This window comes from Lepisma saccharinum, chromosome 1 (genome assembly GCF_977018435.1).
Source record: "Lepisma saccharinum chromosome 1, izLepSacc3.1, whole genome shotgun sequence".
Classification (NCBI taxonomy): domain Eukaryota; kingdom Metazoa; phylum Arthropoda; class Insecta; order Zygentoma; family Lepismatidae; genus Lepisma; species Lepisma saccharinum.
Genome location: NC_139229.1, coordinates 203,518,034 through 203,535,032, shown reverse-complemented (window position 1 = coordinate 203,535,032; position 16,999 = coordinate 203,518,034). Strand labels below are relative to the sequence as shown.

General features: G+C 38.4%; 1 protein-coding gene across 1 annotated transcript in view; it reads right to left on the bottom strand.

Annotated features, from left to right (window-relative positions):
• LOC145988453 (uncharacterized) overlaps window positions 1-14,373 on the bottom strand; it is a 34,913-nt gene extending 20,540 nt beyond the window's left edge. Inside the window, exons 1-3 of the mRNA XM_083123334.1 lie at window positions 14,347-14,373; window positions 8,160-8,323; window positions 789-921 (exon numbers count right to left, since the gene is read on the bottom strand). Coding sequence (XP_082979460.1) covers window positions 789-921; window positions 8,160-8,323; window positions 14,347-14,373 — 324 coding nt within the window. The remainder of the gene's footprint in view (window positions 1-788; window positions 922-8,159; window positions 8,324-14,346) is intronic.
• Window positions 14,374-16,999: the final 2,626 nt, after the last annotated feature.

Sequence of the window (16,999 nt, the reverse complement as noted above, 5' to 3'; positions counted from 1 at the left end):
CTCACGCTCTTTTTCCTCTCTTTCTTCATTCTTCTTCCTTCTTCTCTCCTCTTTCTCTCTTGTCCTTTCCACTCTTTCTAACACCTTCTTCCATTTTTTGTTTATCTTCAGTCCCCCATTCCACTTCATTGTGTCTTCTTCTTTTGTGTATATATATCGTCCTGTTTTCCTTCTTTCATTTTTACTTGGTGGAGAGTCTGAAGAAGACCTTGCTAGAAGGTTGAAACGTTACGTTTAGTTTATGTTTTATAGTAAAATAAATTTCTGCCTTGGTCAGCATATTGAGTTTTTCATATCATGGAAACAAGGCTTAATGGTGTTATAATTGTTTATAGTGCATTCAGTTACTTGCAGACAACTCTAACATACTCGTAATCGTAACTTTCCTCGACATTTGGTTTGTTTATTCACTTCCAACCTCCAACCTCAATACGAGGTATATGATTAACCACTCCCTCAGCAATGAAATTTCCGTTACGTCTAATCGTCGAACTAACTCACTTTCGTCACTTTTCTAGGATAGGAGAGTTACTCAACCTAAGAGGAAGATATGCATTAGTAGAACTAGTAGTATGATTGTATTTCTTGCAAATTTTGGTTGATCGCGACGTTGAGGATTGACGAGTAGGCACTCAAAACGAAAGGCCATAGTTTGAAAATGAAATGCGGGATCGAAAGTCGATCACATAACAAGGTCGGCTGCCGTGTCACTTGTTAATAACCCTGGAAGGGTGCAAATACTGATGCAACCATAATTTTAATTGCAATCGCTCGCTTTGATACTTTACCCTTTGGTCATGCTCGCAGCCAACCAGGAAATCACAGTCGCTCCAGAGGCAGGACTCGAGTAGGAATTGCCACCGGTCAGCCTTCCTGGACCCTTGTAACCGGGTCTCCTCTGCCTCCTCCATGGCTTCGAACCTGGAATAGAAACACAAAAAGAATTACATGAATCTTTTAGGAAAATACATGCAAACGGGTAATCAACAATAAATAGTCAACAAACAAATGGTTGTTCGCCGGTACCAATTTATTTTAGTAATCATGCATATTTGTGCAGTGGCGTAGCAAGGGGTGGGCGAAGTGGGTGATCGCCCGGGGCCTCGCTTCCTATGGAGATAATACGAAAAATGTAATAAATGGAAGTGAAAAAAATAGATGGAAAAGTCAATTTTTGTGGGCAATGAAATTGAAACGTTCTGTATTTATCTGGTTATAATCATAGGCGGAGTTCTGGAGGGGCCAGGGAGGGCCTTCCCCCCTCCCAACTTAAAAAGACTAAAAAATAACACATGATTAAGTTCAGTTACTACATTTTTGTTATGAAGCCATACCGCAAATCTTGACGTTTGGTATGATGGCATGTGCGGTAATTGCGCCGCAATAACGGGTCTTAGACGATTTCATTGATGTGTACAGTTTGAACAAAGAAAAACGTAAAATGACTTTGTGTTGGGTCAACAGTTACTGCTGAGGCATCAAAAGAACTTTTCAATTTAATTTTTCTAAAATTTCTGAAGCTTACTATTGTACCGTAACTTTTTTAAAGTAATACGAGTATTGTATCAATAAAAAAATATGAAATGCAAAATGCAATAATCGTACTGTTTTGCTTCATTTAAAACTGACAACAAATATACTAATTAATATTTCTTTACTTAAGCGAGGAAATTTAATATTTTCAAATCTAAAAAACCTAAAACTCAGTGCTGTTAAGTTGTTGTTTTTTTTCCGAGGGAAGGCCTCCGGACCCGTTATATACTAGGGGATATTCAATACCTGAGGGTTATTGAATATCCCCTAGTTTATAATATAATATGCTTCTCCCAGAGTCTGCCCCCCCCCCCCCAAAGCAAAAGCTCAAACTCCGCTATGGTTATAATTCTGGTTAAATGTTATAATTTGAATGAATACGTGAAATCAGGAGGGTAACATACAGGCGGATGGGCCCTCAGCCCAAGGGTGCCTACCAAAAAGTAAAAATTATCGTCGTATTTCTCATGTGAAATATTGACGCAAATCACGATAACTTGCTTGGACATTTATTCTTTTATTGAATAAAAATCACATTCTATTGTATTTTCTTCTTTCACTTGACCTTCCACTCCCCGATTTCAATAAGTTAACAATAAAACATCTCCAACTGCCACGAAACAAGTGGGATGCATTTAAAAACTTGTGTTGTTTCCTTACTTCTTACTGCAGGTCCGTATCAGGATATTTTTTGAGGAGGGAGCAGATCAAAAATTGTGGAACAAAGGAAAGATCCGAAATTCTGTTGCATTGATTGAATTAGGTTATTTTACTAATCAGCAAAAGTAAAAAAGTACCCTTAATGCACAGGTCCTTTCCGTCTGTCCGCCCATTCGTTTCCCCTGTCGGTATTATAGAAACTGCTTCGACTACAAATGCAAAATTTGGTCTGACAGACCTATCAAATAATAGCTACATCCATCATACATTTTACTGATCGATTCGTGTGTCTAGCCATCAATTCATATCATGACATGTCCATATCTCAGAAAGTTTTAGAGGTTGGGAGTTAGAACTTTACAAATGCTAATTGAACTACAAATTATATCTATTCGAGCAGAACAATCGAAAATGAAAGATCGATTTTTTTTTCTTTCTTTACGTTGCTCACACATCCTGAAGTTTCGAGCTTAAAATGTGGAATTTGGTGAAATAAAATATTTTGAGAACACGAATTGGATTTGCCTGACCCGATGGCGTAGTGGTAACGTCGTCGCCTTGTAATCAACGGGTCCCAGGTTCGATACCCGGTAGATGCACATTGCACGGTGGTTCGGATCTCACTTCAAACTGTAGACCCAGTACCGATTAGCCTATCTGTGCATAAAGTGGACTTAAAATAACTCATTACATATTGGATTATTTTTTATTTCACTCTCGGTGTGATCTGTAATTGGATCAATCGAAACCTATCGATACATATGAATTGCTCAGAAACTGCTAGAGATCGAAACATAAAACTTTGCTCACTGAAAGGTATACACAATACTAACATAATGATAGCATCTTGTTCAGTGTGATCGTCTGTTTGCTAGAATCACGTTATAATAAACCAATATTTGATATCTCTAGAGAAGCAAGTCTTGCAATTTGTTGTACCGAAAGGCTTATTACGTACTATTGTTCGATAAAATATTCATGAATGATTCATCTATCTGAGTTTTGTTGTCACTCATTCGAACCATTCGATACATGTTGACTGCTCACAAACTATTGCAGATACAAAAATATCAATTCGTGGGCTGAAAGAAATACTAGATTCTAGTATAGCTGGATGCTTCAGTTAAAATTTCTTGCTATTCTGTCCATTGTAGGGGTATAATAATGCAACATAACTCTTGTTACACTATGTTATGTAGAAAGTTGTGAAAGAATGTATGCTTGTTAGTACAAGAATATCCATGTTTGTATGCAAATATACACAAAATGTACAAGACCTTAGATATATATTAATACAGTAACACTATTTCTTGTAATCTTTGCACTTGATTTCATGTTTTTACTAATTGGAAGTTTTGCTCTCATTGTGCAGACACTCCAAATTACAAAACTAATTCATGATTGCAAGTTGGAAAATTATTTGTTAATTTTGTACAAACATTTTCTTTCTGTGTGGTAGTTGAAGTTAAAAATTAACAGTAACAATTATAGTAGTATATTCCTACTCTAGAAGCAAATAGAAATATTGTTATAACACAGTAGAAGTTTCGATGTACAATATTTAGTTAAGTTATTTTCAAAACATTTAGATATTTACCTTATATACAATATATTTACAATATTTACAATAGTAATTTTTACCCTAATCTAAGTATTTTAAACCTTCTCAAATACTTAAGACATCTCTACTTCTTCAAAAATTGGTACATTGATAATATACGAGTATATTAATAAAATCAAAACATTAACCTTGTGAAGATGATTAGCGTATTTACCGGCCTATAAGACTCACTTTTTCCTTTAAAAATAGGTCAGAAAAACAGGGTGTGCCTTATACGCCGATACTCAGTATTTGGTAACCTGGACCTTCAATTTTGATTTAGATGAGGTTTCAAATGACTCTTCATTTAGCTCTAGGTTTCGATGAAGAAGATTAAATGCATTCTTTCTTAGTTAGATTGCGTTAGTTATTTGTTGAAAGTAGACCTATATATAACTTTACATTTGAAATAATGTAAATTGTTAAAATATTCAGTGATAAAGCTTTTTCCTAAAAAATGTCTTATGACAAGGTAGTTTCCTAGTTCATCGTCATGTTCTTGCATATCATAGGATGGGGTGTAAGGGGTACCTTCCACGTAGGGCCCCAAAAGTCAACCTCACTTCCACGTAGTACACCCTGAGCTGTAGACTAACGAGGATCTGGTGATTGGCACTATGGCCAGTATAATTTCGTGTGTGTTGTCCTGTTTTTTGTCCTTGTGTGTGCTGAGTGCCCGTTTAGAGCCTGAGCTTTTAACAGAAGTCAGAAGATTTTAAGATGTTTAGTTATGCATGTCATTTGTAATGATAAGGGGCTGGCCCCTGTATAATGTGACGGGTGCAAAATAGCCTAAGTGCTGACGCACCCAAAATTTTAGATTCAAATTCAAATTCATATCATATGATATATGAAAACAATGCCACGTTCTTTCCTCCTTTTCATTGGGCCTTGAAAAAGGCTGACTAAAAATACATCAATATTTGCTGACGATTTGATTTTTTTTATTTGCTTTATTTTACTTCGCTTATTGTGCCACTTTTGGATAATTTGCGAAGATGGGAATGAGGGATGATATGATGATGATGATGAAATTAATGAATGGACACTCAGAATGCCAAGACCCGGATTCGAACCCGGGACCCCGCGTCGCAGCGCGATGTGCTAACCACTCCGCCACAGGAGCCGGCAATATTTGCAGACCAAAAGGGAATTAGAATCATTGAATGAAGACACTTTTATATACCCTGAACAACTTCTTGTATTGCAAAGGGTATCTCCAAATAGTACCGCAAAGTAGAGCTGCATTTAAGATCAACTATGTAACCACACTATGACAACATTCGCATATTCCCATTATAGAATTTTTAACGAACTGCTAATGAGGATAATTTAATCATAATGAGGCAACATTTAGGTCTGATTTCATTACAAACTATTTCGTAGAATTCATATATAGGCAACTTATCATTTTACCAAAAAAATATATTTTTACTTTTGTTGTTTGCGGATAGGTCGCTATTATCCCAATTGTTTTGTCACTTTTCTTTTACTCCTACTGAAAGATTGATCGATATGTTAAATATCCTACTATATTCATAGCTTCTCCTTCCTCCCACAAATTATATCTTTTCATCCAAAGTAGTTTCCGAAAAAAATCAATAAATAACGATTGGTTCAATTGTTGAACGGAACAATCCAGAAAATTTTGTAGAATTTATTTAAAGTTTTGCATTTACATTTACTTCTGAACTGTCGAAAGTAAGCATATATCAAAAATTGCCTTGCGATTGCACTTAGTGTTGCCCACGAGACGAGACTTTGGCCTGTCTCGTCTCGTGGAAATGCTGTCTCGTCTCGAAAATATTCGTTTGTCTCATGACACATGGTCAATCTCTTCTCGTCTCGAATTTTTAAAAGCCTGTCCCGTCTCGTCCCGTGGACAACACTAATTACACTAGATCGAGATAATTTCTATCGCGTTAGATTAGTGTTATGTTGCTGTTTCTGTCGAGTGAATTTTCTTTCTTCACTATTAGTAATTCCTGAGAAATCGAATTGGTTTGATTTTTAACTGGAGCGGACGAACGAACGGCCCTCTCCATTTAAAGTTCTTACAACTCACAAAATTTCATATTTTTGTGAAATGATTTAGGAGTTATCTCAGCATTAAAAGTATATCAGTTGTTGACTCTCAATTATTTGGCCTCCACAGACGGACTGACGGACCAATCAAAATAATTTGTAACACGTCACACGAGCATATTTCATCAATTTTAAAATATTAGCTATTTTTTTTAAATATGGGCTGATCACTTTTGATTCATTGTTGTCTCTCACGACCAGATCGCGTTGCTTTATATTATGTTGAGGTATAAATAGGTGTGTATATCAGTTCACGATATTTTGCCTTTTTAGCCCTGGCAGTTTTTGACACAGATGGACAAACGCACACTAATTTGGTTCCTGAAACAGTTACGGTAACTGACATGACACATTCCAAGGAATTATATACATAAATACTATATTATATTATTACTGAATATGTTTCTGTTAATTGAAGTTAACCTTCCCTTTGTGTTACATTACAGTAATCTGAAGGAAACAGTGAAGCAGGAGAGTGAAAAGTCAGAATTTGAAGTCAGTGTCATATTTAAGCAATTACAAATGCATTTCTCAATACAATAATTTTAGGCGTTGAACGTTAAAGTTCAAATATGATACAAAAAATACTATTGTTAGAAATACGTCAGTGGCTATGGTTGAGTTAATATTTTCTTTTTTTTATTAGACTAAAAATGTAGATTTGCATAATCGCAGTAAGTACCTAGTAAGTATTACGTACCGGTATGTAGTTCATATTTCATAGCAATACAGGAACGTCCATGCGAATGTATATATACATGCAAGTTTAACACCAGTAGTCTTTCACATGTAATAAAATTGATGTTCCTCTTAGAGATATGTCAGTTGATCAGATAAATCTGTATTCAATCACGCTCTAAATTTCCTCTATAGCCATTCTTCACCATCCACTGGAATGCACATTTTTAGGCTCCATCTTGTGGAACGTGAAGACAGAAGAATGTGTAGAAAGCATAGGATATCTCAGTAAGTGATAAGAATATCCGTTTTGGGAAGTTCCATGGTTGTCCTATGAATAACCATTCCTGAACAATGATAATTACAAGATACCAGTGCCAATTATTTTAATATATATGTACTTAGTATCATGTAAATAAATGCATTATTATTTGTTCACTAAACATTGATATTTTTTAAATAAGCCTTGATTTTTTTCTGGCGACGAATGATGAATAATTTCTATCGGGCTATTCAGCAGGTCTGTAACGGTTTACAAGCTTTCGAGAGCTAACGTCACTCTCATCTTCAGAGTAGAAGTGAAGATGAGGATGAAGTTAGCTCTCGATAGCTTGGAAACCATTCCCCAATTGACCTGGTCGATAACCCGAGAGCATTTATTCATAATTGATGCTTTTATCTCTGATTACTCTCTTGATGTTCAAGCGCAAAGATTGATTGATTCAATTATGTTATTTTAAGTCTCTTTTCTACCACGTGTGGCTAATCGCGACGATGAGGATGAGTGATGACATGATGAAATTGATGCTGGTATGAATTGCATATCTTCTTCAAGTTATTTGGTAATCTAAAACTTAGTTTGTCAACAGTAATGGTTCCGAAAGAAAAACAAGTGTGTAATTTTGAACTTCCTCTAGTTTCTTGGGATTTAAGAACACGGTGATATTACAGAAAGATTGAACAATTGTATCCAAGTGACTGTCGCAATGGATGTGGTTGTTGTGGAGAAGCGTTCGTGGTGTCCGTGAGAATGACTTCCAACACTGCACAAGTAACATGTTCTGCACATGTTATGATGGTGGAAGGTCATCCAGGCAACAAGGATGACCTCACAGTGACCGCCAGAGTGGGCAATGGACGATGAGGATCAAGAACCGTTGCAAGAAAAAGCAACAAGGTTTCTTTCGCCTCGGCTCTACCAGCGAAGAATCCGTGGAATGCCAGCTATGTCCCGTTCGGAAGAGCTCGCGAGAGTTGAGGAAGAACACATCAATCGAAGCAGATTCTTCACTTTCGTAACCGATCGCGGTTACATATTACTCCGCCACTGTAACACAACAACTGTAAACATCAGCTGATTCCACAGGAGGGGGGATTCGACCTGGAGAAGGCTGGGGGGAGAAAATGACGTAATTTGAAGCGCGCGGAACGTCTCCTAAAATAGCCAATAATGGCGACTTCCTGATAGAGTTGCACGGGAACCTAAAACTGGGTCCGCGAAGACCAAACTTCCACCAAAACAGCAATCGGCACGTATCCTACTGCAATTATCACTTTTCCATCTCGGTAAAGATCAAACTTGATGTTTTTCACGCACGCTTACCTGGTTTTTCCAAAGTGCAAATCGCCCCGGCTTCCTCGCTGTTGTTCGGCCAGCCAATGAGTTCTGCCACGCCACACCAAGGCCCCCACGTGCGGAGCGTACGGGGATGCTGCTAAGTATAGCAGCCGCGTCTCCCCGAAACTCGGATCGCAACCTGAAGGAATCTTGCCAAAGTGGAGCGCAGAGAGAGCTTATGTGAGTCAGAACGCAGCACGTAGGCGGCATCGGCCACTGAAAATAATCTCTTCACGGTGGGAGAACTTAGAAATATACATTCGTTTATATGGAGAACTCGCGTGTTTTATCTCATTGTTTTGCCCTTTTCTTTTTGAAAACAAGTTACTGCTCTGAATTGTAGAGAAGTTGGAGTGTAGAGGGCGCGATATCAATGTATACCTTCAACTCAAAATATATTAAGCATTCCTCATAATCCTGATCTATACCTAACAGCTACGGTAAAAACAATTATATCCAACATAAATAAAATTGGAAATTACGTTTAGTAAACATTATACTTATTCCTTTGGGGATCTTTCAATGCTTCTCACGGTACTCTTTCAAAACATTGAAAATAAAATATATTTTTTTGTTTTGTGTACATGTGTGAGTGTGTTAATCCCCCATATTTGTATTGGTTACAATTTGTTAATGTTTAAAAATTTAAGAGTTAAAATTTGTTGAATTTTGAATGTAAAATTAGAAAAATAGCAAGGATGTTCATTTAAGTTAGACTAGTACTGTGAACATCAGCTCTTACATTTAACTTAACATAAGTTTGTGAGTTAGCTGCAGTTTTTAAGGTGTGGATTTTTGAAGGGGCAACCAGCTTCTCTTTTCATTTATACTATTCTTACCCAATGTTGGTTACACACACTTCATGGTATACTATCATACAAGTCTTCTGGTAGTGTAAAATTACTCCGTTTACACGTTTTGCCTCGGTAAATTAAATTCTTGAGTATTGTATGTCTCATCTTTCTCAAGACACCTAGCGTAACCTGCACTCTTCACAAACATTTGGATTAATTTGTTTCTAAACAATAGAATGATTGCTAGAAACCGCTAGGGAAACTATCCCGGAAAAAGAAATAGGAATAAGCAGATACATAACTGGGCAGAATGTACTAATACTGGAATAGAAATGCATAAGCTAAAATTTTCATGACCTAGTGGTAGTACATCCCTACCAGCAACCGACAGCAATAAATATCAAAGCCAAGTCCAAAACAAGAGAGCACGAATTGACAGGTGCGGCAGGTCCACCGCATACTCAAAAATTTCGATGACGAATACTATCTGTTTGAAACAAACATCGTGTGGGTACCCCTATTGTGAAGTTATGACTGTTGATTCAATTTGATCTTCAGTTTGTACTCGCTGATCCAATCAAATTTTTCGGTTCAATCTCCAATTGCACATGCGGGATATTTCGTTTATGAGAGTGAACCCAGTAGAAATGATCATATTGCGTATTGCGTGTGTCGCGATAGCGTTTATCTCTGCCACACACATATAACGTAAACTAACAGCCACAAAATTACTATCACAACCTTAAACGGTAAGAGATTTACTATGTCACAAGAGTGATCTTTAATTGGAAAAAGAATTAAGTTTTTGGATCTTTTCATGGTGTGTCATTAAGCGAAATGCATGTCTTTATTATATTTTATTATTTTGTGCTGCATCTACATTATACATGATGCATTTATATGCCAACCACAATAATGAAGAGATTTTTGTTTGTTTGTTTATGCTCAGATTAATTGGGACTGGACCCGCAGTTTAATGGGATCCAGGATTAAGTTGAACAGTAATCATAATTTTACGAGCAATATGCGAGTAATTTGTTTATCGAAGACCAGATTCGTTCTTTTAGCCGGACATTTAAACTATTGATATATAATTACATCCGTGCAATTAAAATGTTATGTTGCCCATTTCACCGGGGAAAAATACATTGTTTGTTGACTTCCAACGAAGTGACCATTCACTGCTCTACTCTCTCACACACACACAAATACACATACACACACACACACATGCACAGCGAGATTTTAAAATCTGGGAAACTGACACGGCATCTCATTTCGGACACCCTCTCATTTCTTAGCCTCTACCGAGTACCGAACCAGGGATCCTTTGATGCGATCTACGTATAGTTTTCTGGCTCTAAAACATAGGTTGGAATTTCATAATGAGGTGGGCTTACATACTTCTGGCAGATTCTACACACATTGCATTTGTGCTGCCGCCTGGATAGCTTGATGGGAACTAATTCACACAATTTTTACACTTTGTTTATGAAAATTCTCTACTATTTGGGGAACTTTGCAGAATTAACTCAAAATTATACCAGAGCATTATTTCATAATCTGATATTGGATTTTGGATGATTGTTTCTTCCGGCGACCCAAGGAATGTTCCCCAGAGTCAATTTGGTTCCTCTATCAAGGGGTCCTGTGTTCGATACTCGGTGAAGACACATTACACAATGGTTTGGATCCCACTTTAAACTGTAGGTCCAGTCCCGGTTAGCCTCTCTTTGCATATAGTTGACTAAAAACAACAATTCAATTCAATTCAATTCAATTGTGTTCGTATGTGTAAATGATATGTGTTCTAACGTTGTTCTCCGATACGACTAAACAGTCAACGCGCAAGCGCACACACCACACACGAACACAGACACACACACAGGTGTCTTGGTGACCGAATGCATTGAGTGGCCGACTCATGATATCGTGACCGAATGTTCTACTTTCAGGTCCAGGTCTGACTCGTCATCCTAACGATTAGTCATGAGCGACGCAAAATAAGAAACACACAAACACACATTCACATACGCACACGCACACGCACAAAAACACCCAACATGAACAGGACACTCACAGTACACTCATCCTCTCTACGAATGGATTCGATATGTGGTTCTTACACAAGGAAGAAGCGAGTAAATTTACAGGTTCTAAGAAACCCACGGAAACGCATTAATTTAAGAATTTTACTCGAGGTCAAAAACAGTTTCTGCGGCTTTGCTTATTGGAAGCTTCAAAGTGTGAGAGGAAGTATCACTCTTCGCTCAGCTACGAGTGCCGCAGCGGTTTATGTTCGAAGAACCACTTAAATATGTTAGGAAACGAGCTCTTGGCCTGTAGTTCACTCAAATCAGAGGATCCGTGTTGAATTCTAAATCGCTGGTCACAATTTTCGACAAGACACAAATCAATCGGGATGGTTTTTGACCTGACAGCTTAACTTCCAGTACGGACATGGAAGACCGAGAGATAGAGAGAGAGAGAGGAGCGGTTCCGGGTTCGATCCCGGTGGGAACGCCAAATTTTCAGTGTTGGTTCATCCCCGTGAGAAATCCCCAAAAAAACTATACCTAAAAAGCCAGCTTGTTATCATCAGACTGTTTTTGTAGTTGTTGACAGAGACTTCTTGAGTGACGTGTTTTGGTTTATTTCTTAATTTGTCGAGTTTCAAAATCTCAGCTGCATTTACGATATTACACACCAGTAGCTTCTAGCTACATTTCGAGAAAAAACGACATGTGCCGTCTCTATGCCACATCTAACATCTGGTGTGGGCAGTCGAGCGTGTGGCACTCTTGTGACTGCATTTGCCCAAGTTTTAACATATAAGTTACAGATGTACGTACTTATCAAACATACTGACACTCTTCGCTGACTTCTTCGAAAGCCAGAAAATAGCAGCATTGGAACTGAACGCAATGACTATGTGTCACCCAATAAAAAGCCGCTTGACATGCCTTGTGTATGTGTGAGTATGTGTTTGTGTATACAGGATTTGCGAGAATGTATTGTGAAAGATACACACGGTATACGAGTATCTTGAATGTTGTTTTCTTAGGATCTACAACTCAGAGTCTATGCACATACACACGAGGTGGAGCATATTGAAACTTACTAGCGTAGGAATTCTGTTCAGAATGTGTTTTAGTTAATGCATTTTTTATAGTTCCTAATCATCTCTGCTTGCTTTGGAAATTATTTTTGTTGCTAAACAAAAATAAAACACTTTTCCATTGACTGCTTAACTTATCATTTCCAATAACCTCGCAAAACTCCACCGTACATTCTCGGAAATGTTACATAGAGTCACTCGGGGAAATATATCCATCGGGGTTAAATGCCCACCCCCTCGTATCTCGCGCAATGTTAATGTTATGGCAACTCTGCGACTCTTGTTTGAAAGCGCCCTCCGTGGTGAGACGAGGCAGCAGGTTTGGAGCTTCTGAGAAGAATCTGAAGCCATTCAGGGTTAATTTCATGAGGTAAGAAGACAATTTTGAGGTAATAATTTTTGTACGTTACTGTATTAACAGTGTGCAATAATATCCCCAAGAGAGAAAGAGACTGAATTATATTTTGTGTAAAAATCAAGAGTCAGGGAAACATATCTGCAGAGTGAAACTACCGCATGGAGCTCAGAGTTGCCAACCCAGTGATTCAATTTTCTGCTTGTAGCTGTGGGGTGATATGCCCACAGAAATTAAGTACAATATGTCTATGGCATTACTATGGTAAGAAAGGACCACAATGTGACTGGATCCAGTGTATTCGTTGTAGTATGTGGATGCATGAAATATGAACCAAATTCAGGTCCATGTGTCCAAAGTGCAATGCAGTTTCTCACAAATGTAAACAGTAAAAGCAGCTATGGTAAATTCAAAATAAATGTTATGAGAAATGCTACGCTTGTCTGTGCAAATGATGTTCTGTTTACGAATAATCTTCCAGTTAATGCTGTGTATTATTTTCCTTTAAGTAGTCATGTCAAGTATTACAACAATTATTTCTTGTATATTTTACCCCTAATGGGTGGTATTTTACCCTGAACACGGGGTGATTTACCCAAATTGACATTCATCTGTTTATTTTTCTATGGTTCTTTTGCTATGAGACTTACAGTAATAAAACGTATAGGTAACAATAACAAAGCATGTAGCTTTCATTTGACATCCTTTTCATTGCGACACTTCTTCATTTAGCGAAGCTATAAACCGCCAAAAAACGTTGGACGTATTCCTCCGAGTGACTCTATATAAGTGTGTACGTGTGTGTTTATTGGTTGATTTGATTACGTCGCTTTTTTGCTACTTTTTGCGAATTGCAACGATGAGAATGTATGGTGAGTAGAAATTGATGAAAGGACATTCAAAAACACTCATGGAAAACACACAACACTCCTACAGAGGATTGATTATACCAGAGCTTCGATAGTCTGCAATAAAGCAGTCCAAGGTGTAGTAGGTGGAAGTACAATGAATGGCTTTAAAAAGGCTACTCCATGCACTCCAATGTGTGTGTGAATGTCGGTCAGATATGGGTAAATTCCTCCCCGATATGGTGGTGTTGTATAACGTCGTCGCCTTGTGATCAAGGGATCCCGGGTTTCATACGCGGTGGAGACACATAGTGTTTCGGATCTCAGTTTAAACCAGGGTTGTTAAAGGTCCAGCAGCCCATAAATTCCAATGGGTTCTATTGGGTCCCCCTGCAGTACCGGAACCTTCTTTCTCGCACAATTTCAATTCGGTCCAAGTTGCGTGTTGTTCATTTCAATGCGGAACGTGGACCGTATTTAAACTGATTTAAAGAAAAAAGGTTCCTGGACCGAATTGACTTTTCAGATAAAAAGGTTCTTTACCGTCCAGAATCCATTTACGCTTTGCTGATTTTCTCTCCTGGACCGAGCTGGACACCCCTGGCGGAGTGGTTAGCACATCACGGAACGACGCCAGGGGTCGCGGGTTCGAATCCCGGACTGGGCATGGATGTTTGTGAGTGCCCATTCATCAATTTCATCATATCATTATTCATCCTCAGCTTCTCCAAAGGTGGTACAAAGGCGAAAGAGAAAATTAACCAAATCAATCAATCTTCTGGACCGAAATTGAATTGAATTTATTTAAAATTCCTGGACCTTTAACAACTGCATGTACAGTCTCGATTAGCCTATATGTGCATAAAGTGAACTTAAAAATTCCAGAAAATGTTATGAGTAGATGTGAGAGCGAGCTACTTAAACAAACAGAATCTTCTCTCCTCTCCTCTCATCATACCAAGAGTCTCCCAATCCCCAAGAAAATTTCACGGATGCTTTCAAATCTATTTCCGTCCCTCTCACCTGATTCCGGATGGCTTATTGTTTCATTCCATACCTGCGAAGGCCGCAGTTGCTCTCCCATTCTTCATTCTTTCTTCGGAAGCGAGGGAAAAGGTCAGAAATAGCTTCCGAAATTAAAGTTTGAGACGTTAATGAGGAAGGCCTCTGCCGAATATGTGTCATCCGCTGTCGCACGCCCTACGATGGCCCATTTGGCTAACGAGCAACTCTCCATTGGACGCTGCCACACGGTGATGACGTAAGAAGCAGAGGACAGGAGATAGGGGGAATACCTACACACGCTGAAAGCGTTCCAACGTGGTGCTTTCCTTGACGAACGTTTTGTGTACTCCATTTCGAATTATTTGAAATAAGTTTTAATTAATAGACACATCTTCTTCCCAGGCCCGTATAAATTAAATTTTGGGTATTAGCAATTATTATTACTACAAAGAACGTTTCTAAATGTGAGTTAACAAAATAAAATAATAAAGAGTCAGTGAATCGGACGTCTGGTAGCCTTGTATCAATGATTACAAAACAAAAACTACCCAATATTGCAGACTGCAGACTTCTGTTAGCCTTTTTCTCCTAACAACAAACACATTCGTTTTTTGCAAGAACAAAATTTAAATTTTTACAAGTGTGAAAAATCGTGGGATTTATAGGTTCGCATGTAAATATTTCATGTTTCGAGGGGAGGGGGGGCATGGCACCTTCCCTGGATACGGGCCTGTCTTCCTGTTGACCGAGTATACGATGTTACTGTGTTAAGGTTACCGAAATACAGTGTCTAAACAACAATCATTACATTCTTTCTCTTCTAAGAAAATATGGTGTATTGAAGAATTGTTGTCCACTTTATGCACAGTATGGTTAATTGGGACTGGACCTACAGTTTAAAGTAAGGCCCGGACCACTCTATAGGGTGACCGTACGTACCGTTTTGACCGGGACAGTCCCGTTTCAGAGGTGTGTCCCGGTCGTCCCATTCATATTATTAAAAAGCCACTATTTGTCCAGTTTCATAAAGGTTTAGGAGTTATCTTAAAAACGAAATCTAAATTTGAGACACATTTCATGCTAAAAATATGCATTGTTTTGAATGTGTTCCATTATTTGTAGAGCAAAATAAACATGCAGTTTCTTTATAGAACTGCAAAAAGATTTTGAAGTTCCTGCGTCTTGACACAAACTCAAAAGAGAAATCTAGGGACCAGAAAGGCTATACGGAGATTATAATAATTAATACTTTTTGAAAACGGAAGATCATATTTCATTTATTGTTTATGATGTACCATTTATGCGATCCATTCTTGAATAAATAATAGCAATACGTCAATAATAACATTGTAATTTCGACCCTATTAGCTCTACAGAACGAAAAATAAACCAACAATCTTTCCATTGTTGTAACTGATATCTATGACATTAGAAGAAGAGACTTTAAAATGTAGAATACGAAAACGTTTTCATTGACGACTTTCGAACTTGCTGTTCATGTACAGTGGTGGAAAAAAGTTCTTCCCCATAAGACTTTAATGGCAGTAAATAATGCCGGAAAGGTAGGCAACACACATTGCACCTTTAGGTGATCGGGTGATTCTGTCTGTCTCAAGGAGCAACTCGTCTTTCATGCATTAGCCAACAGACACAGGAAATGTAGGAAAGTCACGTGACTTGTCAGGTGCAATGTTGTTCGTCATAAAATCTCCTTTTCTCAAGCCAGGTCGCAGTACCGACAAGAGTTATAGCCTATGTCCGAAAATGATTCCCCTAAAACCGTTGAACGAAACGCTAAAATAATTCTTGCCTTAATTACAAAGGCTACTATACTTTATGTGCCGCGGTAGCTCGGTCGTGAGGGAGTTTGATTACCATGCGAGAGATCTGAGTTCGATCCCCGACTGGGGAGAATTGGAATTTTGTCCACCTGTTCAAGTGGCTCCGGCGCCCACCCAGCATCGTATAAAGTGGGTACCTTCAGGAAACTTGGGGGGGCTAAAGGCGGCCAGGGGCGTGGTGCTGATTACATTATCCCCACCTTTGGCCGTAACAAGAAAGTGTGGGACCCTAACTCCGCACCCCCTACACACCTTCATGGCTTGGTGCAAAGCACAAGGTAGCACTTTGCTTTATCATTTACTATACGTCCCGATTTTGTCGGAACAGAACTTTCTAATTTCTACGTGGACTTTCTTCCAAGTTCCGTAGGGATGTGAATAGCCTCCAGTTTTTCTTGACACAATTCATCCATGTTATATTTCGTTATAATAACCACGGCCGATATCCTGTGTGTATGTGTGTGTGTGTGTGTGTGTGTGTGGGGGGGGGGGGGGTTATAATTCAAACATGTGAGGTGATACTTTTCTCACTACTGCATTCTCCGATTCTTCGTATCAGAAATAAATCAATTCCACACACTGAAAATGTAGCACTTCCTACATCTTAGCATGCAAATATCTAGCAGCATAGTAATGTGTAGCCACATAGTGGTTTGGATACCACTTTAAACTGTAGGTGCATTCCCGATTAGTCTTACTGTGCATAAAGGGGACTTAAGACACCAAATCAACCAACCAACACAATTCCATTATTGTCCACATTATCGAAACCAGAAGCTTCGTCGGGAATAACATAAGCAGGAAAACAATGTGAAATCACCGAACAGAAACAGAACCTGAAAACTAGAACGGCTAGATTGGATT